This window comes from Poecilia mexicana, unplaced genomic scaffold (assembly GCF_051168715.1).
Source record: "Poecilia mexicana isolate PSO_F unplaced genomic scaffold, ASM5116871v1 scaffold_2, whole genome shotgun sequence".
NCBI lineage: Eukaryota > Metazoa > Chordata > Actinopteri > Cyprinodontiformes > Poeciliidae > Poecilia > Poecilia mexicana.
The window spans coordinates 38,842,289-38,868,647 of NW_028263371.1; the positions used below are offsets into that span (position 1 = coordinate 38,842,289).

Genomic DNA, 26,359 nt, shown 5'->3' on the forward strand with positions numbered 1-26,359 from the left:
TAATTTATATACAATGTTTCGAGAGTTTTCTTCTAATCACTCTGTAGGATGATTTTTAATGTTATTAATATTCCAACTTTATGTAAACTTCACAATCTTTAGTTCACAGCCTTGCTCCTCCTTATTGGTCTGATCTTCTGCCATTCACGTTCCCTTCGTTCTTCTTCTGCGTGCCTCTTGTCCGTTTTACTCTGCTCCCCAACTCTGGGGCGTTCTTCCCCCCGACATCCATAATATTGACTCTCTTAATTCTGACCTTCAAAGCACAACTCAAACCTCATCTGTTCAAGTTAGCCTTCTCACTTTAACCGTGTAGTTATTTTGAGGTTTTGTTGTCTTGTAGTCATTTCTTTACTATTTAATTTGTGTTTCTAATCTTGTAAAGTGTCCTTGGGTGTTTTGTAAAGGCACTGTCACATAAAATGCATTATTATTATTATTAAATGTAAAACCTTTGTCGTCCAGTCTAAATAGTAAAGCTGTTCCAAGCTATGAGGTAAAGATGGTGAGCAGTGGTATAAGTACATGAGCCAATAAGGAGTTTCAAAATGAACAAAATCTGATTTCGTTGCTATGAGAGTGCTTGCAGAAAAGAAGAAGTTATAAGAAGTCTTATTTTGAAACAACCTAATGTCCTTTATTGCAGTTTTGAGTTGGAGAAGTATGTGGTTAAAAATAAAAACGCATTAAATCATATTAATTTGCATTGACGATTGCAGTTTGAATTTAAGATGTATTAATAGTCTTGCCATGTCTACAAATATGCATCATTCATGGTATGTTACATTGTGTGATAAAATTTGATTCAAATCCATAATAATAACTTTGCCTAAAAGACACATTTCCCATCAACTAAACATATTTCAATGCACAAATAAGTCATAAATCAGAAAAATCTCATAAATCCAAACAAGGATTGATGTACTTCCCTTTATTGTTCTTTGTAGACTAAACATTACAAAAATGCTTGCGTAATTTCTATCTCTCCATGAAGACAGGTACAAGATATTTTTAGATGTGAGTTGATGGGAATGTTTCCCCAGTAACACCTTTGCTCACTATTTAAATAATTTAACAAATTCACGTCGTTGGAAAAGAGTCATTTATTAATCTTCAGCATTCTTCCATTTTGTGCATTTACTGAGGCGTGGAAGTCATCACCAAACACCAACTGGGACGCTTCACAAATATTTAACTGTCTCTCAGATCTATTCACACATATTCCTCAATGCAGCATCTTATAAATATTTATAATGTCTCTATATCACGAGTTACAGTCTCCAAGTGGGATAATAATGGCTATAAAGTTCAACAGTATATGCAAAGTGGAGCCTCAAATCCCCACCACTAGTCGATCGCATTATTTGCGATACATCCAGTCGGATTTAGTATTTCAATTAAATAGGAAATCCATCAGTTTTTTGTGCTCATCTCCAATGTATTTTGCCAAAAAGAACTGGAATCACAATGTGATTAAACATCAGATGATAGAGGAGTGTGTGCAGTCTGAGTGAATCTGTTAGTCTGTTGGACAGAGAACTGCTTTGTGATACGCTCCCTGTTGAATAAAACACAGATCCAGCAAAGTGTTATCACTAGGAATGGTCCACTCCCACTGGATCGAGTTATTAGAACCATCAACTGGGAAAAGTCAACCTGGACAGATGCCAGTACGAAATATACCTCAGAAGTATGGGGAGTGAACAGATGAAGGTATAAATGACTAAAGGAAATAACATAACAGATGCTATCATGTCATTAATATTACATGGTGTGAAAAGATACGCTGCGAAGTTAGCACGGAGAGCACAGCGTACCCAGATATAACACCCTGACATAAACACATGCTGCATTTCAAATCCTTGGTTTTATTTGTTGTATTTTTAGTCAAGCTATGTTCATTTTCCAGCTCCTTAGTTATGCTCCCCTAATCTTATGCATGCTTATGCGGGAGCTGGACAAATACTTGGAGCCTGACTTGGAGTCACCTCTAATTGAAAGGGCGATCTTGGGTGTCTGCTGAGTCTTTCATTTGACCCACAGAGAGAAACGCATACTCATGCCTAACGTCATTCAGAAGGAGGAAGAACCCAGAGTACCCTGAGAATACCCCACACATGCATGGGCGGCATGTAAAAAATCTACTAAGGACGCCACCAATCCCTTAAGGCAGCATTACACTGCGGCAAAAAAAGAAAACATAGAATGAAACAATGATGTCCAGAAAAAATGTCATCTTTTAAAGTGTCTTTACCAAACCTCTGGAATTAATGTCTGTTTTTATTATCTGGTGAAGGGCACAGAACAAAAAAGCAAGGCGATATTTCATTGTTAAATCTAAAAGAGCAACACCTTACTTTTTAATTCATTATTTAAATAAAACGTTGAAGCTGGTTGTTCCAAGGAGCCAATTAGTTACGGCTTCTGTCCCAACAAACATCAGAAACCGAATTCATAATATCTCTTCAGTATAAGACCCTTAATGGGGGCAGGGGCCAGTTTTACAAGGGCACTGGCCCCTGTCAGCCCCAGTTTATGACCGCCCATGTGTGGAGCTCCTTCTTTTCACCTTTTTGAATTGTGTAGAAATATGGAGAGGAAATAGTCATAGACTTCTACACGCTGCTGAAATCTAAGAATTAATCATCAGTAAATCAAATCCCCCTATAGAAAACTAATCTTGTCCATCCATTGCTTTCTAAATAATAAAAGATTTTAGTCATTTTCTTGACTTCTATGTGCCTTTAGCACATCCACTGTATTACAGAAAACTTAATTTATGGACCAAGTATGTTTAAATTTCATAACTGGAAATATATTAACTGAGAAAAACATCAATGTTTTTATCCCGGTTTGAAAACATTCACATCTACATTTTACGCAGTCACAGTACCAAGTTTCGCATTTGCATTTGAGCAATTTCAGACCCTAATGCGTCACAGTCTTGACAGATTGTAAATGCAGATGGCCTGTAGTTGACTTAACAGTAAATGATTATGGTCCAGTCGAACTGCTCAGCAGCTCTTCTTTCAGCCGTAAAGTGAAGATAGCCATGGCAATTAAATTACTTTCACCTCTTAAGTAGGGCAATTACAAGATTTAATTGGTTGGCAAATGGTTGATTAGCTAGTTAACTAAAGCTTGATTAAAAAGTGTCACGGTAATATGAGGTGTTGATGGTCAGTTTCGAGTTGGGGGGGGGGGTGGTCCGCTGGATGTTTGCGGGGCTCTCAGCTCGATTTGTGCCGAAACAAATGACTAGGATCCGAGGAGAATTATGGGGCGTTTACCTTCCTGCATTTCTCATTGTGTCTCCCTTGGACACAAACTGTATAAATGTGTGGCGCTGAGGGATTTTCTCAAATCTTCCATTTTACCGCTGACAGCAGAGACAAATGAGAGGGTAAAAGCTTGGCCGCCACATAAAGAAAAGCACCCCTGGGACAGAGTGGAGAAACATCTGACATTTTCCCTTCGAACCCGGATCTACTGCCGGCAGAACTTATTGCTCATATCAGACGTTTTCACCGTGTGTATTTCTTCTGAAAATTGGGAGAAAGCGTGGATAATGTCAAGTCAAACTATACACGTATTAATTGTTGATATTTTGTTCAAACTGAAGCAAAACGAGTTAATATGAGAAATGACCCAAGCACACATTACTGCAGAAGACTTGCCAGCATTTAAATGGAAACAATCGTGAGTTTGTTGGCATCATTTCAGAAGGATCCATCTTCATAAAACTTATGTGACGAATTAAGTTCCCGCTGTAAAATCTAAATCATTATGGCGCCAATTAAGAAGAAAAAAAAAATGAACCGAGTTCCAGATTATTTGTTTTCTTTTGAGCCTCTTTGTGCATTCCTACGTCGCAGGGAAGAGTGTCGCAGTCCGACATTGTCAGCACTGCAGAGCTGCTTTAATTGCCACGTTAATTAGCTTCATTATGGACAGTATCAGACAGCGTCTGCTGACTGCTGGCTGAAAGGCTCGCAGAAGGAAGATGATTCAGCTCCTGCAGTCTGGATCTACAGAGGGTGGAGCAGATACGATTCACGTTCTGCCACTGATCTGCTGTCATTAATTCGCGGCCTTGTTTTGCTTTCTTGAAAGAGCTGTTCAGATCCCGGCGAGTTCACATAGGAGAGTTAACTGGAAGTGAACCGAGTTTAAGAAAACGGGAAGCGATAAAGAAAAAGAATGAACATGACGGGTGTTTTTGACAACGTGTGTTAATTTCACAACAGAGAATCCTTGCCTTTGGTTTAATGAGAAAGAAATCTGAGTTTATGTCACTTTGGAAATGAAGTGTTGCTGAGAAGAGATCCCGTCTTTACCTCTCAGTCTGTGTGGAAAAATGGAAAACAGAGGAGGGATTTCATGGTGGCAGGACTTGATGTTTTACAAAATGTGTGTCATGTCTTCATTTTTAGGCCCACGTGAAAAGAGGTTTTTAGAAATGCCAAACATTAAACCGCATGCTAGCAGCTTTGGTGAGACGATGCAAAACTCCACATCGGAAGGATTCAGGCGGGATTTGGAGCGTAAAAATTATCACTGCAGGATAATTGTGATTGTCATCAAAGGCAGAATAACATAAAAATAAAAAAATAAATAAAAATGATGATTTTAAAGAAGTCATTGTGTAAGCCATACAGAGAGTAGCTTTGAGTGGCTACCACAAAGAAACAACCGATAAGATACTGAAACACTAATTAGAGCTGAGCTGTGGCAGGCTTTAATTTTTAGGACATTTTCTCCATTTAAACAAGAATACATCTTTTCAGGTTGTGACTCACATTTCTTATCGTATTATGCGTTTTGGAAACAGTCTAGGAGCTGTGAGAGTTCAACCCTGTCTGAGTTTTTCTTTTGCTCCAGTGCGGTAGAGGCTGAACCGACGTGATGGATGTGTCTGGGGAAGCTGACCTAAAAGTCGTTAATTGAAAATTGAAGCAGTGCTGAGATGATATTGATTTTTCACACTTACAGCGAGTGGCGCAAGGAGGTCTGTGCCACTACCAGAAATGGGTGAAGAGGTGAATGAAAGAACAGCAACAGGGTCAGAGAGGAATAGTCAAAGCAAGACGTGGGCAGAGGAAGAGCGAAGAGAGGTGAGGGTGGCTGTCATGACGGACATTATTGCTCCTTTAGCAGCTTGTTGCTCCTGCTCTTTATATTAAAATGCCTCTAAAATCCGTGAAGGGAACAGCCATTCAGATGTGTCTTTTTCTCTCTGCATTGATCAGTCTGGACCAATCCAGTCCCCTCAGCTCTTTGCAAGTCAACACAAACCAACCAACCCTCCAACCGGTGCTGAGGGAATCAATAGCGGTGGAAATCCTGTTTACACGTGTGTTTTACGATCTCCTTATGTGCCTCGCACACAGGGTCTCTCTCAGTCTTCAAATATTCGCTCTCAATCATTTTTTTCTGCTCATTTCAAACACAAGCACATGGATTCGTGGACAAACAGGACCATGTGTGACTCCCTCTGGACCGGCGGCCTCAGAAACAAAACAAGCACATGTGATCAATACTTTGCCTCTTCCTTTTCATTGTGTAAGCCACAGACAGCAGTTCCCCCCTCTTCAGCACTTGCTCTTTCTCACACACACACGCACACACACTTTCTCACCTCCTGGCAGGTCAGCATTTCTTGGGAAGAACAACAACATGGTTCCTCCCAGGAAAGAGCGATTGAAAGGTTGATGTAAATATTCTCTGGAGTCGTAGTTTATTTAAACTTTGGATGACTTACTTTTAGAGTTAGGGAGAGTAGCAAGAAAAAAAAAAGTGTATTCAAGTAAGAGTAGCACTATGGTTCAATGTGTTTTTCTCAAGTATAAGTAAAAAATAAATAAATAATCAAACTTAATCACTCAAATGAAATAAAAAAAAACTAATCAAACTGCAAAATCAGCAGCTTCTAACAATTCAGTTTGCTGAAGCCACAGCAAACATCCGGCAAATTAAAATACCATAAAATACCAGTTTTAAACAAATCACTTTAGAGAACAGACCACATTACAAATTCTCCTCTCATCAGGATTTTCAACTGTCAATTAGTTGGCGAAAATGGAACCAAGCCACTATTTCAAACAAAGAAAACAAACGAACACACAAAAAACAAACGCGACTCAAGGAAAATGGAACATTTTGCACAGCTGCTGAAGATGAGCGCAATCTCACTTTACTGGACAGAAACCGTAAAACCCAACAAACAGAACTGTGGTTTTTTGTGGACTGTTTAACGTCTACCACAGGGTTTCTGCTACACTTTTACGGTACAAACATTTTTAATAACAGACAGTATTGTCCCAGAGAGAAAGGTGATTTTTGGTGGTTCAGGAAAAATAAATGACCTAAGGAAAATGTAAACAGATGACAGGAATATCATCCGTGTTTGATTCAGGGCTTACTTGTGCATCCTCAGCTGGTCCTTCATTCCACATGACCTTGTATCGCTCTTTAGCATTATTCCTCTAATGGTGGATCTTTTAAACCCCGAAGAAATTATGAAATGGTCGTGTTGACATTTCAGCAATGTGGGATGAATCAACATGGATTCTTCTGCAGAGAAATAGAGAAACAATGAAATGAAAGAAAAAAATTGCTAGTTTTTCCTCCCATGACAACATTAAAATAAAATATGAGAAAAACAAAGCAAATGGAAAAATGAGCTCCTAACGACCTAATGCAATTATCTAATCTCATTACACTAACTAGGGTATCTAAATGTTAGAAAATAGTTCTTAAACATTTCAGAAAACATATCAATAAACATTAAGCACAAGGAAGTCAGATGAAAAGCACAACAGGAATCTAATCCTTATTAAATCTCAATGTTTCACTTCAGGAAGGAGCATGTAGCCGCTGTGGATTTATGCATGAATCTAGAGCTTCAAATCTAGAGCTGAAAGCCTAAAAAGCTAAAGGAAAACAGTCAATGTGCTACAGCAGGCTATTTAAAGTATTTTATTGTTGGAAATCAGTTGGGATTCTGACAAGTATTTCATAGTTTTAAAGCTAAAACAGCCTCACTTTTAAAGAGAAGAGTTGTTTATGTTTCACCATTACTGTTCTATAAATTGCCGTATAGCAGAACAAAGCAGAATATTTAAAAATTTTCATTCATCTATTAGAAAATGGAGAACATGGAGACCCTGTTTACAAAAAGCAACGCTATAGTGGGAAATTTGCATACATAGAGATGTGTCAAGCTCACGTGCATAAATACATGTGTAATTACAGAATCCACATAATGAAAATTAAATCACAAACAAAAAAAAAGGCAGATAAGGGAAGGGAGGAACCATTACCTCAGTGATTGTGGTAATTATACTGGATTTCTGCTCAGGGTGTAATTTTAAATCACACTCTGATCAACCACATCAATTAACGTGAACCTAATTGATCTAAAACCTCTGAAAAATGCTGTTTTCCTTCATTCACATGTACAACGTAATAACTTTGGACAAACTCGTTTTTCGCAGCTGGAGCAGAAAACCTTTAAAGCATGTGATGACTTATGGAAGAAATTCAGACTGTTTTTCTTATCTATTGTTATCAAGAAGAAACAATTTATTTTCCTACAGAGATATAGGTTAGGTGTAGTAAAATTATATATATATAAAATTCCCCTCTCACCCTCCGTGGGTGGTCTCTTTCATCCTCTGAGCTCGGGTCCTCTACCAGAGGCCTGGGAGCTTGAGGGTTCTGCGCAGTATCTTGGCTGTGCCTAGAACTGCACATTTCTGGACTGAGATGTCTGATGTTGTTCCTGGGATCTGTTTGAGCCACTGCTCCAGTTTGGGGGTGACTGCCCCGAGGGCCCCAATGACCACAGGCACCACTGTGGTCTTCACCTTCCAGGCCTTCTCCAGTTCCTCTCTGAGGCCCTGGTATTTCTCCAGTTTCTCGTGCTCCTTTTTCCTGATGTTGTAGTCACTTGGTATTGCTACATCCACCACAACGACTTTCCTCTGTTCTTTATCCACCACCACAATGTCCGGTTGGTTCGCCATTACCATTTTGTCTGTCTGGATCTGGAAGTCCCACAGGATCTTAGCTCGGTCATTCTCCACCACCTTTGGGGGTGTTCCCCACTTCGATCTCGGGGTTTCCAGTCTATATTCTGCACAGATGTTCCTGTACACTATGCCCGCCACTTGGTTATGTCGTTCCATGTACGCTTTCCCTGCCAGCATCTTGCACCCTGCTGTTATGTGCTGGACTGTCTCAGGGGCCTCCTTGCACAATCTACACCTTGGGTCTTGTCTGGTGTGGTAGATCTGAGCCTCTATTGCTCTGGTGTTTAGGGAACGATCCCTACCAACACCATAACTGAAACAAAAAAAAAAAAAAAAAAAAAAAAAATATATATATATATATATATATATATATATATACTGCTCAAAAAAATAAAGGGAACATTTCACTTTAATTGGTTAATAAATTTGATTTCCATTGATGATTTTTGTGTGATTTTGTTGTCAGCACATTCAACTTTGTACAGAACAAAGTATTCAATGAGAATATTTCATTCATTCAGATCTAGGATGTGTTATTTGAGTGTTCCCTTTATTTTTTTTGAGCAGTGTATATATATACTAAAAGTAATTATACGTTTTACGATTTACAGTGCAAATCGTAAAAGCTTCATTTATTTAATCTGAAAAGCCGCAGAGTTTTGCAACCATTGTTGGCGTGCCTTCTTGTGACTCATTGGGAAATGATGCTAAATATTTTTGTACAGATTCAAAGCTTCAAGGCTTTCAGGATTTTTGCACATCTAGAGACAGATTTTTATTTTATGTTTTTTCCCCATTCATTTTTGAAAAATGGCTCAAGTTCAGTCTAGCTGGATGCTGAGTGCCTGTGCACAGCAATATTCCAGATTTGGTACAGATTCAGTTTTGGACTTTGACTGGGCCATTCTGACAGACAAATATGCTTTGAACCAAACTGCTCTGCTGTAGCTCTGTCTGTATATCAAGGCGGTGCAGGTGTTACAGTGTTCTTGATTATTTGCTGAAATAACCACAACTCCACATGACACCGCCTCCTAAATGAAACAATCTGCTCGACCTGTGTCCTGTTCATACTCCTTATTAATCCCCTGTCATTGATTAAATAGCTTAAATTAATATTAATGCTCAAAAATTCCAGTGGCAGATCAAAGTGCTGGCAGATCAAAGCTGCTGAATGTTTTTTTTTTGTCTTTTTTTAAAGAACGCACTGCACACACCCAGCAGTGCATGACTCAGTGCCCTGAAGCAGCAGATGTTTACAGTGGCGCAACACTGACACAAACTTCAAACACAGGCTCCCACACTGCGAGGCAGCGCGTTCGACCCACTGCTGCTCAAAGAGGCATTCTAATAAATTACAGCGGCAAATTTATTTCGCTTTAAAGCCATTAGATTGCTAAGACGCACTTGCCTTGACCTGATTTTGAACAGAAACCACCGTGGCGTACGTGATGCCCCGAGGTGCAGTCGCTCATCATCCTGGGAAATGTCACTTCACTTAGACAAGATGTGCTTGTTTTCACACGTGTGTTCCACACTAAAGACTTTGAAAGGAAGTACACAGAGAAGCGTGTGAGAAAATGACTGTACGAATCTTTAATAATTATTTTGGTGTACAGATTTAGGCTCAGTATCGTAGTGTTTTCGGCTGAACGTTCACACATAGAGAAAGCAGCTGTGTTCACTGTGAGCCAGAGTACTGATGATTTTAGTGACTTAACTTAGTTTATGGAGGCGATCCTTTCATTAATTTATACTTAATATGTTTTCATTAACTCTTCTTCATGTTAAAGGATACACTGTTTACTACTATAGTTGTTCATGACACATGAAAAATGTTTGACAGAAATACAGAATACATACGAAGGAGGCAGGTATTTTTCTTCCACTGTATTATTTGTGAAAAAACGGGTTTTTTTTTGTATATTTTACGAAAAGAAATTGGTCCTCACACACTTTTCCATCGATTTTCCAAACCTTCATAGCAGCTGTGTGGTGTCTTTGAGTTTTCTTTCATAGGTTTTGCCTTTAACAATCAAAAAACCTTCTCTGTGTTACAAGCATCAAAATCTACAGAGACGAGATATGAGAAAAAGAAAGATGAAAGGACCCTAAGGAGGTCACAGTGGAAGCTGATGTACTAACAGAAAGACAAAATGATTTAATTCAATATTTCCTGCTGTGCGTTTGTAATTTTAAAGATCATAAATGGCAAGAAAGGTTACCACGTCACAAATCTCAGCTCAAAACATGCAGTCCCAAAACCAGAAGGGATGTGTGGGACGTTTTAGAGCTACAAACAAGACCTCTGTCAAGAGAAAAGATTAATATCAATTATTTTCTCATTTTTTATTTTTTGTAGGGAAAACGGCAGCTAAAGAGCAATGATTTAATCATTACATAACCATAAAACATTATGCATCCAAAAACATGCACACATGGCTAGATAGACAAACAAAACTGTTGGGGACGGATTTAATAAACTGAGATTTTATGAAACACAAGGTAGTGCATAATTCTGAAGTAGATAAAAATAAATGGTTTCAAAATATTTTAAAAATAAAACCGAGAACGTCAATTCCAATGAAGTTTATTGTGTCTATGGGCTACATATTCTTCAGGTTGTTTTTCTTATTAGACTTTTTGTCGATAAAGACATGCCTGACATGTTTCGTTAGCAGGTTTCTGTCGTCGCCAAAGGTGTCATAGGTGATACGTGACACGCCTCAGGGAACGACAGCTGATTTCGACATGTCAATCTGTAATGCAACTGATGGAAAGTTTTTTTTGTATGCCACACGCAAACATACACAAACACAGCTACGGGGTTTCTACAAATCTCCAATTTGCTCACAGTTCCCCCACCACCCACCCCCCCCAAAAAAAGAAAAAGCATTTTTAGTGAGTTTTTGTCTGGCTACATGTGAACTGGACCTTAATGTCGGCATAAATGTCTATAAGTTTGTTAGAGAATGTAGCAAAATGTGACAGGAGGAAGAACATTTTGTCTTGGCCTCCAAGACAAAATGCAGATAAAAGCACTGAACACGTTGTCATGGTAGTGGCATCATCATGCGTTAAAATAACCAATCAAAGCTCAGTTCAAGCTCATATGGAGTAATCTGTGGCAAAACTGAATACAAATAAAAAGATAATGTATAATTTTCATCCAAACACACCATTATGTATATATTGTTTTGAGCAACATGACAAATGTCTAAATAAGTCTAAATAAATTTTAGACTGAACTTTGTGTAACCTTCTTGATTTTTGTTCTTTGCACAAACAGAGAAACTGACATTGACACAATTGTGCTTTATTGCTGTACAGAGACAGAATTATAAAACATTGGGATAATATTTATGAAATACCACAATCTTTTTGTTTTTTTTCCACAAACACATACATATGCAAATGAAAATATATTGTATGTCAGGTACAAAAGAAGGATCACAATAAAAAAGGAAAAAAAAAACATGACAAAATTATGAAAGGCAGTGACAAACCCCATATTTAGGTGCAGAAATAATAGAAAAACATGAACAGAATGGCCATTTAACACTGACTGTAGCACCAGAAAGCTGATCTCTGAAGAGACGATTTTATAGATTCCCGACGAACAGAGAAGGGTGGCAGTAATCGGCCTGCCATGAGTTATGCATATTGTGGACTTTAATGTGGACAATTAGTGTTTGGGGTAGACGAAGGGTTCACAGTGTGGTGAAAAACAATTCTTCACATTAGAAAATCTGCATTTCCCCCACCCCCACCCCAGACATGTGCATGTTATGGAAAGTCCAAACAAATTGATCATGCAAGGTAAAAGCCTTATTTCATGGTTTAAGGGTATGCACAAAAATCACACAGTAAACCCGAACGCTGTTCATGATGAATGGTAGATTTTGCCCTTCGGAGGGCATCAACAGAGTTCACCAGCTTATTATGCTTGCATCAGATTTGCTCCTTGATAATGTTTGTAGTTCTGCAGCTCAAAAGGTGTTCGTGATGGAGTAAATCTGTCCTTTTGCATCGTTACCTCACTTTAGAAATGAACTCCAAACGAAGACATAGTTCACATTAAGCAGTCAAGTATATTCTTTTTTTTTAGAAGCAAGAGTATATTCCAGTAATAATTCACAATTCGAAGCTACAAAGAATATCAGTGATGCTCGAAGAATAGATGTTTGCATTTAGACATTCAGTGAAAAAAACAAAACAAAAAAACAAAGACTCTGGTGGTGGTGATTCCGAAGTCCTCTTGCACCTTTGTGCTGCTAATTTCTAAGGCTAAATCAATCAGACACATTGTGGGTGATAAGTGGCAAAGAGAAATCCATTAGAGCTATTGATACCTAGCATCATTAACCATTTAGGACAATCTCCCGAGATCAAACGGCTTGCCGAGACACACCTGATGCCGAGATCAACCAAAACACCACATAAACATTGTGCAGTAAACAACTGTACGCATATTTAAGTCGATCTTCCCGGCTTGCATCAGGAAAAAATACCAAAACAAAAACATAACAGGATCTGGAGGTGGATAATAAATACGTAAAATAATTCCACAGTAACAGACAAGTCATTGTAAAAAAAGAAGATATTCACTTTTTTTTTTTAAATAAATCTCTTCCAGTTTTTCAATCATTGCATTAAACCCAAAAAAACAAAACAAAACACATTCTTCAAACTCAGAATCCTTATAATGAACTGACTTTTTACACCTCATACATGTCTTTTGTCTTTTATTTCAGTCTCTATGCTCTTCTGGGATGATGAAAGCAAAGGACTTCAAACACCAGTCGCTATTTACACTGACGTTACTATGGAAACACCCGTAAAGCCGGTTTCATCCATCCGTTAGAGGAAGGAGGGCAGCAGGTCGAGCTGGAGAGGAGGTCTGTGGTTTGGGGTCAAACGGGGGAAAGAGGAGATGATGGAAAGGACTCCAGGGTGAGAGGTGAGTGGAGGACGAGCACACAGTGGAAGAATCTGTACAGGAGTCCAGTTGATCTGCGTGTGAGCTCTCCTACACGACACCGAACACACGAACCCGCTTGGATGTCGACACAGGCATCGTTAGGAGCTTGAAACATTAGAGGCTCAGAAAAGCAACGCAAACTCAGAAGCCCAACTATATTTATTTGTTCTTATTAATACATAACTAATGAGCAAGTTAAAAAAAAGTATATAAAAGCACAGATATGTATCTAAGAATAATTGGGGTTGTATACTGTATAGTCAGGCTGCCGTGGAAAAAGAAGAGTGCAAATAAATAATTTGAAGCCTAGAATTAATGACATTCAGCCTTTCAAGGTCTGTTGTGGGTAAAACTAGAAAAAAAATCCCCCCGCATAATTTGAAAGTCTCCTCTCTTCATCAAACTAATTTTGTAGATGAAGCAGCATCTCTGATCTGCAGGACAACTGCTATTCTTTAATGAACAAGTCCAGAATTTAAAGAAGATGCTTTTATAAACTAAGAGGTCAAAGAATATAACTCGTTTGAAGATTTGAGCAAAAGTTGGATAAATTGTTGTCATTATTTCTGTGGGACTTAATGTGTCTGACTCAACCAAAGAAACATCTGACCTCATATGCTCTCACCTAACAATGCTTATGTGTGATCACACAATGAGAGTTTAGCATCTTTTTGTTTTTCTTCTCTTATTTACGATGCTTTTCCTCGGTCCGCATTGTCAATAAAACTTACTTGCTCTTATAAACCAGCCTGTACATCAAATAATTAAAGAGCTTACAGTATGCATCATACGTAACAACAATACTTCAATCGTATTTTCACTTGAATCACTTTGGCACAGGGTCGCGTGTTCACAACATGAACGACACACCCGTCTGCTGAAACATTCGCATCTTGAACAACTTGGTAGATTCCCATTTCATGGTAAGTGCAGTGGTTTGGAATTTGGCCACAGGACTTTTATTCAAGGCTGGTCAATAACGAGGACGAGAAGTACACCTTGGGATAATGTTGAGGTTAGCCTGACCCCTTGGTAGCTTGTTGCCATAGCTACCAGAAGCACTTAGGAGCCGAGCACGTCGAAGCCAGCTGCACGGATGTTAAAAACCTGGAAGTTCCTAAAGGCGTTGGGTTTGCTTGTAAACTTCACAAGTCCGCACGCAAGAACCCCAGTGTGAACATGTAGGAACTCAACAGTATCATCAGCACCATGTTGCGGGGAGGAAACTTGTTTTGTGTGCAGCAGTAATGCAAGACCATCTATCGGAGAGGTAAGATGCTCATTCGGCATCTGACCACCACAGATATATGCTGCTGATTTGCTCTCGGGTGCAGCCTCCAATAAATGGACATCATCCTTTTGGTGAAAATAAATAGGCGTGTTATAATAATTTAATCTCTTATATGTCTGCTTATTTTTTTTTATACATAAAGTTTTTGATCATATAATAAAACCCACTTCCACAGGAACAGCTGTTTATGCATTCACACACACTGTGCACACTGAGTTTATGTCACATCAGGTAGAGCGTCTTCCACAGTCAGTGCAAATATAGGAGAAGCCGAAGCCCCAGCCCGGGGGGCGAGGCTCTGCAGCCTTCGGCCTCGGTTCATCAGCGTAGCCCACGGGCAATGAGGTTGGTGGCCCAGATCAAATTTACAGAACAAACAAACAAAGAGTTTATCTTTGACGAAAGGACTTGAAGACGCGACTTCAGACACCGCAGCTCAAGGAGAGGCCTTCCTTTTGGTCCAGAGCAGTGTGGGGGGCAGGGGTGGGGACTGAGGCGGCCGCTGCTTGTGACTGTTCCGCCCCTCACACTGCACCTGCCGCCAGCGGAGAAGCTCCCTGAGGGTGGCGCTCTCGTCTCTGTTGGTCAGATGTAGGCGCTGGAGCAACTAGAGAAGAAGAAGGAAGGTTGGTTTGGGTTAGAGAGGAAGAGAGTATTTTACTCGACTGGATGAGATGAAGAAGCAAATGTGTGATTAATGAGAGATGTGAAGAAAAAGTTCAGGTTTTTACTTCAACGCAGCTGGATTAAAAAAAGAAAAAAAAAACAAGTTCTAGTCTCGGACTATTCTCACAATTGCTCAGGCCGTAAATCAAAATGTCCACACATAGAAACACATTCAACCACTTGAACAAGAGCACGTCGCTACTGATGTGCAAGTCAATTGCTTCGGTAAAATTAAAAAGGATTCTCAGTTTTTCGTTGATAATCCAAACCAAGAAAACATGAAAAAGAAATGTCCATGCTCGGTTATAATTCAACAGATGAATTATGTGGCGATCAGCTTTGTAATAAATTTAGTTTTTTTTTACTGATTATCAGGACAAGATTATTCTTCACTGATCACAGAGTTTTTAAAACACAGCTTGTGATCTGGAAAAAAAAAAACAATAAAAACAATCAAATTTGCCAAAACCTATAAACATTAAACATTTCTACAAACCTACTACGAAAATCCATTCACTTTGCTGCAACTAAATTATTATTGATTCTCAAAAAAGCTAAATTACTCTTATTTATTCCCGCTGACATCCGTCATGCAACCCAGCAGTCGGCCTAAGCTAAGGGTTTGCTCTTTCTTTATTCCATCTGTTTAAGTCTCTTGTTTCACTCTCAACTGCTGAGGTGACTGAATGCCCAATGAGTCCATAATCTAAATTTATTCATCTAATTGTCAACTTGTGAATATATTTTGTATTTACCCGAGGAAAAGAAAATGCTTCAAAGAAAAATTATTCTTTCAACCCAAAATTTAAATATTTTCACTGTAATATTTTCCAAAACATGTCACTTTGTCACAACAATCACACACAAGCAGCAGCGTGACGTAGGTGAGCATTACGTTTCAGATATCCATATGAGATTAAACCCTCAGATTGACCGTCTGCACTGGCAGACGAGAATCTAATCCATAATTTACACGTCTCTGCTAGGCTATTCAGTGCTGTAGTGCCAAGCAGGAACACCAGCTACCGGAACAGTAGACAAGAGGGAACACCAAGTCCTTCTGCAATGCATGACTGCACGCGGACTCGCGCAAACACAAACAGACTGAATGCAACAAGGCTCAGAAACTACTGGAAATGTTCAATGATTCGTAGTTTGTGACCTTTCTGACTGAGAACGCTGCACATTTAAGAGGTAATCTGCGAAATGGAACTATGAACATGATACGACGTGAATATAGCATTTACAACATAAAAGAAGTTTTATAGTAATAGTGCTTAAAATAACTTTAAAAAAAACAGAATATTATGAAGATTCTGTGCACTACATACACAAGTTTGGGTCAGGTAAAGCTTGAAACCACCTGCGTCCCTTCCCCCAGTCCTGATGGGTAAACAAGACTGACTTAAAACAAAAATAACCAGAACAGGTGACGTCTTGATGTTGGAACTCAACTGTGAAATTAAAAAGATTTAGCAAAAATGGTTATGCATTTATCTATTATTGGGATTTCCTTGGATCCATTGTGTTTTTTGATAATGAAATATTCCAAGTCATTTAAAAAAAAAAAAGTCTTAGGTTATAATTGAAGACAGGTCAGCAACTGTGTAGCCAGATGGTGATTCTGTAGACTAGTTTTTTTCTTAGGAAAGCATATGAATACTAAGAAAATGTAATATTCCAAGCCCAAGTGTGACTTTGGTTATACCTCATTTGCAAAGAAAGTAGAAAAAGAAAAAAAAATACGATGGTCTAAAAAGAACCTTATACTTTTTGAAGGTGTGTTTGTCCCAATCTGGTTAATATCAGAACAGACTGTGCTTTTAAAGATGAAAGAGGCAACAATATCAGAAGTCAGCAATCATTTCTGTGTGTGAGCTTTTTTATTTTATTTTTCTTGGAAATATCTTTTTACCAGCGGCTTCAGTTCCACAAAGTATCGTACTGTTTGTCCTTCTCATACGTTTCAGAAATGGGAATGTGTTGTGCTGTATAATTCTGAGAAGGAAACGTGTGACGACTCCTACTTTAAATGTCATTGCCGTTCCCGCGGCATTGTCTGAGGGGATAAACAAAACTATCAATCCTTGTCGTCTTCAGTCACACAGCCGTCTGTCAATTTGCTGTATAATTAGCCTCGACCGCTCTTGGAAAAACACAAACCAGTCTATTCATTCCTAATCAGCTTGCCCCCTTTATCTTCCGGCATCCTTTCTTCTTATTAGTTATGAAAGTCCTACGCAAACACAGTTTGGAACGAAGCTAACAGACAAAAAAAAAAAGATTCGCAGAATGAACTTAATGAAGAAATTAATGACGCTGAAACTGATCCAAAAAGCCATCAGAAAAGTATTTTCTCTTATCTTTTCCTCACAGTATTTGCAACATGTCTGCAGTGATGAGCAGAGCATGGAAGAAGACAGGACAAACACAAGTGTGTGTTTGGTTTTACAAACATTAGACATGTATGAATATAGTCCAACTTTTAACAACAAGAATCACCAGAGTAATAAATCAGGAAAAATAGTCTGATAACAGATTTAATAGACAAATCAAGTTACATTAAGCAGCAGAGAATTTTGACCAGGTGAATAAGAACTCAACTCAAAGACTGATCAGAGGTTTTTGTGAAGTTTTGTTCTGTTGATACAAATTCTTGCCAATTATAATTTATCTTCCAGAGCTACAGTAAACACCATTCGAAATATTTCTTCTTACCCTCCTGCTAGTAAACAGAAACTAATGTTTAGTGTTACAAACTGTAAATGCCAACCTTAACTTCAGCCTAATTTTCTAGACTTTTTTTTTTCAACCCCCTCCCCCAACGCTTCCAAAATCAGCATCTTCTAAAACAGATAGAAGTTAAGAGCACCTAAGAATAAAACAGAGTAACTTTGTTGTAATACCTTCGTTCTCCCAGATATCTCCGGGCAAAATGCCCCCATGGGGGGTAAAAATTGTGGCAAAAAAACTCGCTATGTGCCCAAAAATATTGTTTCTAAAATGACCAAAAACTTCCACGGTGCAAAATAGCAAACAACATTTTCAGCATACAAGTGTTTTTTCCTCAGTGACAATTTTCACAGTTGAGTTTTGACTGTCAGCTTAATCACCTGCTGATTAATGGGAATTGCATTTTGAGTTTTGTTGATTTTTCTGAATTAAATCTATCACTGGACTGGGATTACTGGGAGCAGTGATACTTACATCAGTAAGTATCACTGAAGATCTAGGAATGAGGAATGCCCAGCTAGCCTATGTTTTCTTTTCAGATATAAAAGATGGCAATAAGAGGTTTCTCTACAAACAATAAAAAAGGGAGCAGATGAACTGTTGATGAAGTTATGCAAAAGCAGTGCTTTTCACAATTTTGGCTTCCTGATTTTATGTACATGTTGATCAGAACATTATGATCTTCTTCCCTTGGCTTTGGTTGCTTATAAAAGCCTCAGGCTCCATAAATAATCAGACTATTAATCATTTTCTGCCAATGTTCTGAGGAAATATTATGCTTTTGCAGAATTTCTATGAAAAACACTGCTGTTGCCGTCAGGCTTGAGATCAGCACGGCCGTGACACACTCACCACATCCCTATTTATGGGAAGTGTTTCCAGTGAGCCCACCCTGACCACCCTCTTTGTTTTAGAGGGCAGCCCCTGCACCAAATGGAGAAAAGTTGAGATGCCCCCTCTGGAAAATACATGAAGGATAAAAGAGCAAAAATGTTAGAATTGCAGAGAAAGAAAGAAAGTCTTCTCCGTACTCGGAAGGCGCTGCAGACGTCTAGAAACACTGTGATTAGGAAAGCTGGTGCATCAGCGTTGTACCTGCGTTCACGCACAGGTCAGCTGGAAGTGGAGGGGAAAAGTGTTTCTTCAGTCGCAGGATTTAAAGAAGGAACACAGAGTCCTTTCACACCTTTTGTGGAGTTTTATCTATGAAAGGTGAATCCTGTGAGCTTGTCTCAAAATGGTACACCGTGTCCTTTGCTTATTCTTTTGCTTTGAGCTTAGCTGAAAATCACTCGCTAATCCAAACTGCTATTAAAGTTCTTTTAGTTTTTTTCTGAGAGAAAACTTTGTGTGAAAGTCTGGATATTATTCGGCATGCAATATATTAGCACCTTAAAGCTGCAGTATGTAACTTTTATTTAAAAAAAAAAAAAAAAACGTTTTTTACATGTTTTCTAAAACTGTCACTATGACGTAAGAGTAGAACGTGAGACAGATAATTAGTGAAAAAAAACAACTTCTTTGCCTTCTCCCTGATCTTCTATTGCCGCCTAGAGAAATACAACCAATCAGAGCCAGGAGGAGGGACTTTGCTCCATCAATCACTTTACTTTTCTAACTTTAAAAAGTTAAAATATCTGTTTATGTGCTCAAATTTGATGAGTAAAGCTGACTCATATGGTTGAGATAAATTGCGGAAGTTCAAAGAGGAAGAAAGGAGATAAAAAGTGACTTTATAAGTGTCATGGTACTTGTTTATTATGATTATTATTATTTCAGAAATTGATTTTCTTGTTCACTCGTCTCTTACGGTTACTGAGAATAGCCTAAGATAATACAAAGGCATCTATATTTTTATCTGAGGTAGTATGTGTAACACCATAAGGTAAGAACAGGAAGCAGTGGCTACAATTCACCTCAGCTCACCAAAATCTGACGATGACATGTTGAAAAATACTGCCTTATCTGAGGAGTCTGGATTTCAGCTGAAAACAGTGATCCGTCTTGACTTGGAGCAGATTTAGCAACATATCATGTCTATGTGCACAGAAATCTCAGACAGGAGAGTTAAGGTCATCCTGACTGCAAACAACGGTCCAACACAAAGCTACAGAGGTTTACCTCATAAAAGTGAACGTGTGTAAAACTCAATTTCATTATTTGAAATTGCAAAAAAAAAAAAAAAAAAAAAATCCAAAAGTAATTTAGATGTAGATTATTACTGTATCTTGAGATCAGGATGAAACAAAGATGCACGTTGTTCAGAGAGAGTAAGAACCCTAAACTCGTCTGCAGTGTAAAACATGGAGGACTTTTACATATGTTAATAGAGCTGGCTGTCTCTAAACATTTATGATGTGAACCTCACCAATAAACACTTATTACTGACACTTCTATCCTCTATTTCAGGCATGAGCTAGTAAGAGTTTATCTCCAATGTTCTACATGGGAAAATTCAATGAATCAATCTACCACTAAATGTTAAATGAGTCACATTCTGAGAATGCTGTCGTTTGGTTTCATTTTTTCAGTAAACCACAGGACTCCATTTCTCCATTTTAAAAGATGACAACCCGGATCTATAACGAAAAGTTGAATGTCATCTCTGGAGAAAAAAAAAAAGGGGGGTTGTTACTGGGTGTTCTTGCCAGGGGTGAAATTACAGCACATGATAATCACTATGAAAGCTTGAATCTGTATTTCACACGAGTTTGATTTCCTACTGCTTTAGGCTTGCTGATAATTACAGCACTGCTTAGTTGTGCCTCCGTTTTTCCACTTGGATGTGTGCGAGTTTGGGTTCGAGTGGAGAGGACAGTGAATTTAATCCTGTAACAGTACACCTGCCTGTAGTATCTGAAGAAGCTCGCATGTCAGGAGAGGTACATGATGTTCCAAGGAGGCGACTTTTTCCCTTCGCTTAGTCAACAAACCCAAACACAATAACATCTATCATTACTTGGGTTGTGCTCCAACTGTCCGTGTGTGCCACTGTGAGTGTCTGAGTAAATGTTTGTGTGCCTGTAACCGGCCGTAAGCAAACTGATCTCAAAATGAAGGTCAAGGTTTCACAAAGTCTGCAAAAGTGAGGCAGCGTCTGGAGCTAATAGGCTGAAATAAAAAAAAAAAAAAAAATGTAAAAAAAATTACACAGAACCTAAAGCGGAAAGGAAAATTACTGTTATTAACCAAACAATTCACCATTTTTTGGGCTATAAAATATTAGAAGGGAATTGCTTTGTGATGTGTGATTACCTGAGTATGATGGCTGTCCAAATGTCTGTGCAGGGAGGTGGTGCTGGAGTTCGACTTGCTGTGACTCTCATCCTCCAGTGATCCTGAATATTAGACAAACAGCAAACACCCAGTCAGAGGTCAAATCCAGCTCTAAAATATTCTAGTGGCATTATTTTTACTGTACATCTCAATAATTAGATAGTAGCCGAAAAGGTCTTTTTATTCAGCAATTCAGTAAAAAAAAAAAAAAAACTCAGTTATTCTATAGAGTCCAATACACAAGAAGTGAAGTATTTCAAGAGTTTATCTTTGGTAAGTGTTGATGAATGAAAATTTAAAGTTTTTCATTTTTTTAAAATATTGCATAAAATCTTTAAAAAAACGAAGTCTAAGCTGGATTTGGTCAACAAACTGACCCGACCTAAACCCAGCAGAGACTCTGTGGAGTAATATCAAGACCAGCAGACAAGCTGAAGTTGCTTCTGAAGAAAGCTGGTCTTTCATAACACCTCAGCAGAGACACAGACTGATTGCCTCAGTAGCAACAGTCTGACATTTATGTGTTAAGAAACTTAATAATTATCTTTATTCAATTTGTTAATATTCCAAGAAAGTGAATTTTGAGTTTTTATTACATATAAGATCAAAATTCATCACTTTGTGTAATGAATCTGCACAACATATATGAATATAGTTTCTGGAACTGTTCAAAAAGTGAAGCAAGAAAAAAACATATGTTTGTATTTTAAATAACTTTTAAATAAGTTTTATTTCTGCAGTTTTATTTATTATTTATCAATAGTTTTAATGATTAATATGTAAGTTTTCTTCAGGTAGGTATCTTGAGAAATTTGGTCATATTCTATTTGAAGAAAACCAACACAGTAACAATAAAAACTATAGATAAATAATAAATAAAACTGCAGCAAATAAATCTCAGATATTTAAAATATCAAAACAGAATTTTTTTTGTTCACTTTTTGAACAGTTCAAAAAGCTAAGTAAACATATTGTGCAGACAGGTCCATTATCAGCTAAGTTACCTTAAGTTACAGCATAACAAAAAGTCAAAATGTTTGATTTTTTGCTTTTTATTTAGTTTTTTGGACCCTAAGGCTGGACTTTGCTAATTACTTGATTTTTCTCAATGAAGATCAGAGCACCCTGCTTTTGGCTGTCATATGTGAACTTATGAAAGAGGAAACAGGGAACTCCCTAAACCTTGACTGACCTAGACAGTATAGCAGATCATGATTTCAAGAGATCATTTGTCAGGAAGGCAAAGGGTAAAATGCAAAGCCTTGTGGTGTTACCATTAGATATCTGGTTGCCATTCTCCACAGGGACAGGACTTGGGGGATGGAGAGAGTGGTTGTTGGCGTTCTTGTCTTGCAGCTGCAGGGATGGTGAGGTCGGCGCAGAGCCACTTTCTTCCCTCCCCGGCAGATTGATGTTAGAATTGAATCCTGGAAACAGAACAAGCAGAGAAAAACACAATATATGCAGAAGTCACACTTATTCCGACAAAAATCAGTGGGATTTCAACATTTATAAAAAAGGCCTCTAAACTTAATACCTTTCCTGGTAATGTCTAAAAAGGCCTTAAAATAAATTACATTCTTATTCTATCAAAAAAATTAGGACAAATCTAACAGAGGGGGAAAAATGCAATTTTACAGAAAAACAGTTTTTCCCATTTTATAAACATTCCTGGAAACATTTTGTGGTTCATATTTTAATCTTCTCCATTTGATGCGAGAGTTGAGGAACTTTTAATTAGCAGTCCACGACAAACTCAGAAAGCTTCAATTGTTAGCATCCTTGCTGCATCATGCTGCCTTCCAATGGTATTAGAAAATAAATTTATTCTTCTCATAAAATATTTTACAAGGTTGAGGCAGAGAGAGAGAAATCTTTGATTATGCATTTTTACAAAACCTCTCTGGATCATCCAGGATTTAGACCTTTCTTTTAAATACCTCTGAAATAAGCATGATAGTCCAGGTTGCTACTTTTTACTCCAATTTTTATTTATTTATTTTTTTTTGTATGAAAATGAATTTTAGTTAAAACTGCTAGTTTCTTTTATTTTAGGACCTTTCAAATGCTTTTGCAAGAAGGGAGAATATTTGTGAATTTGGTGCAATAATATTCACTGATTATTTCCAGTTGAGAAAAAAAATGTTAAATTTCATACTTTTGCATTTTAAATGTTTGCTTTTTGAATTTGATTTTACTTTGTGAAAAGTTTCTATTGGTTGAGATGCGTTTCCAAAAGCCTCTGCAGCTCTTCAAGGGTCATACAAAAACTGCATAAGTAACTCTGGCTGCATGTGTTGGTAGATAATCAGCTGTTGACTCGCACCAAGAATGTCTACCTTTTGTCTCTCAGCTCACCCACACCCACCCAGTCACATGACACCTAAACATACGCTTGACAAACTCTAATATAACATATTCGCTTCCAGAGTTAAAAATTGTGTCCAAGATGGAGAAACGATCACTTCAATTCCAAGTTTGACTCCGGGGAATGTGGTAAAGTAAAACTGGATGCTAATCCTCTTCATTTTGTTTGAAGTATGGCATTTTTTATGACACATACTTGTGGAAAAATCCCAAGACCACCTGCCGCCTTTCCTTGGTATTCCTGTGGTTTTCTCATACCATCGGGGTGAGGACGGGGGGTGATGGGGGTCCAGCAGGGGAGAGTCAGCTGTTCTTCACAGAGATGTCAGGGATAGCAACTATAATCTCTGCCCGCTCCCTAGAGCTGAGTATCACATTCAGCCATTTGACTGCCAAGAGGGAACGGAAGTGGCTTGTCCCATTAAACCAGTAGGCATCCCTGTGCACTCAGATCTGAGGCGGCCCGCTGTGCTCTGCCTGCTCAAAATACCCCGCTGCCCACCCCACTGTCACACACACCACTTTCCATGATGCCGGTGCTTTTTCCTGCTCCGGTCCAGGTGCTGACGAAGACTCAAGTACAAGATGTGATGTGGGGCAAATGCGTCATCATTCACTCGCTCACATACAGTGTCTTATAAGGTTCTCAGCATCCAGCTCGATGTACTTTTCACAGTTATAGAAGCATGACGCAATAGCTTACTACGCAAACCGAGCAGCTCCTCCATAAGGCAATGGAAAGATGATGGTTTATTTTCACCGACAGCTACTCCTTCCACTCTGCCGCAATTTTTTTTTTATTTACGTCTCCAGATATTTGACCAGGTTGTACTGTACAGCGCTTCAGAGCATTCACACTCCCCTCAATACAACATGAGTGAGCTGTTAAATATTTGATGCCTAATCCTCATCATTCTACTGCTCATACATTATTAACAAAGCCCCAACTTATAAACTCTGAGGAAACACAGTCGGGTAGCTGAATTTCTATCTTCTCTTATAGGCTAAAGTTGTGCTAAGACTGCATCAAAATAGAATATTTGCATCATCCCAAAGCAATATCTTTTTGGGTTTGAATAGTCTGACCTGGTGACCCTCCACTGCACCAACTAAATGTTTGGCCTACTTTCTATAATTTTGTGTGCGCTGCATGCAGGACCACTGAACTGCCTTGCACAATAACCCAGAACTCAAACTGATTATTATGCGACACTAAAGGAGACTATGCAAGCTTGCTCATAAGCCAGCATGCAAGAAAGCAAACGTGGAAGCCGAAGGGCACGGCAAAGCAGATAGTAACAAATAGGCTTGTGCAAGTCTGCCAACAAGGATGGCTATTGCAACATTAACATAACAATATTGATTTTTCTATTGTAGATGTCAGAGAGCCTGATACTATTCAAAACCTGATCTAACTAATCTGCAGGTAAGCTCATGTCTGGCTTTGTATGTCAGTCAGCAACCCCAGAGGGGACAGTCCACTTCCCGTTCCCGTTTACTCTCTTCACATATGACTTGTAATACCACAAAAAGAGAGGCTTTTTTCCCCCCAGAAACTTTTATTACTATGTTATCATAGGTTATGTGCACACAGCCTGTGACTGTGTGAACTTGCATGGGCACAATGTTTTACAGCTAAACACTGCCAAGAGCATCTCCAGACACAAGTACCTGGGAATCCAGCCGAACAGTATGATGGACTTGAGATTTGTCTTCAAATCTCTGCCTGCGGTCGTACTGCAAGGAAATGCATGTACTCCCTCCATGTATGTTTGAGCTCTCTCCTCTTAATGTGTGTATGTGTGTGTGTGTGTGTAGGGGTGTGTGTGTGTGTGTGTGTGTGTGTGTGTGTGTGTGTGTGCGTGTGTGTGTGTGTGTGTGTGTGTGTGTGTGCGTGGTTGGTTGTCCTGTGTGTCTCTGTGTTCCCCTGCGATGGACTGGTGACCTGTTCAGGGTTTACCCTTCCTCTCACTCAATGATCGCTACAGATAGGCACCTGCACCTCCACAACCCTGCAACTATAGGTGGGTATAGATAATAGATGATGGTAGGCTCAGCTAGACTAATCACATGATGAGGTGTTGAATAAGATGGGTTTATATCTTCTAAGATGGCTGAGATCTTTTAACATCCGCATACTGCTATATATCACTGTTCCTATTACCAGATTGTGGTAGAGGGATATTTTCGTTTGTGGTCTGATCAGCAGATGAGAACGAATGAAATGATAAATAAGGCAAGTTTCACAAGTGAGGCACTAATAGACAGTTCAGCAGGTGTGTGATGTGAAAATGCTCTTTAAGCTGAAGTTGATCATTAAAAGCACAGCACAGTTTGGCTCTAATGATGCACAAGCCATGTTGGATACCTAAATGACTGACAAAGGTGAGGAAACAATTGTCCACAGAATTTTATCTGTGTGTATCCCTTTTTCCATCCGATTAGTTTCAATCTTAATTCTTAAGTTGCGCAATGAATAAATGCTTGTATAAACTAGTTCATTTGTCAGTGGCACTGCATGTATTCTGACCCATGAGTTAGCTTAAGGCTCTCCCATACTTCATCAGAAGTGTAGAAATCAGCTGTCAATAACTTAAGTTTGGTGACAAAAATTGCATCTGCCTCTCCTTCCTGACAACAGGAAGCACAGAGCTCTGTGTTGCGCATTGTACGATTGGTCAGAAGTTTGTGGCCACTAGTTAGCTTTCACTATTCTTTTTTAGTAATTGTAGGCGATATGTATAATTTTAAGGAGTGCTAATGTGATCTGGTGAGGAACCATGTACATTTGTAGAATAAATCACAAAGTAACAACACAGAATGTCAAATGGCTAAAAACTCCTGGATGGAAATTGCAACTTTGTTGTCCGTGAAGGAGGTGGTCTGCGGGAAGGTGTGGCGCTCTCTCCATGATCATTTTGTAAAAGACAATGGAGGATGCAAGCAGGGATTGGGTAAAGGTGTGATGTGCACTGAAGTGAGAGGGGTGTCCATCCGTTGAATGTTCAGCTC

General features: G+C 38.7%; 1 protein-coding gene across 1 annotated transcript in view; it reads right to left on the minus strand.

Moving 5' to 3' along the window:
* Nucleotides 1–11,328: 11,328 nt before the first annotated feature.
* The window catches only part of myo16 (myosin XVI), a 117,288-nt gene continuing 102,257 nt past the window's right edge, over nucleotides 11,329–26,359 (minus strand). Inside the window, exons 33-35 of the mRNA XM_015003060.2 lie at nucleotides 22,255–22,407; nucleotides 20,960–21,042; nucleotides 11,329–14,912 (exon numbers count right to left, since the gene is read on the minus strand). Coding sequence (XP_014858546.2) covers nucleotides 14,742–14,912; nucleotides 20,960–21,042; nucleotides 22,255–22,407 — 407 coding nt within the window. The 3' untranslated portion in view covers nucleotides 11,329–14,741. The remainder of the gene's footprint in view (nucleotides 14,913–20,959; nucleotides 21,043–22,254; nucleotides 22,408–26,359) is intronic.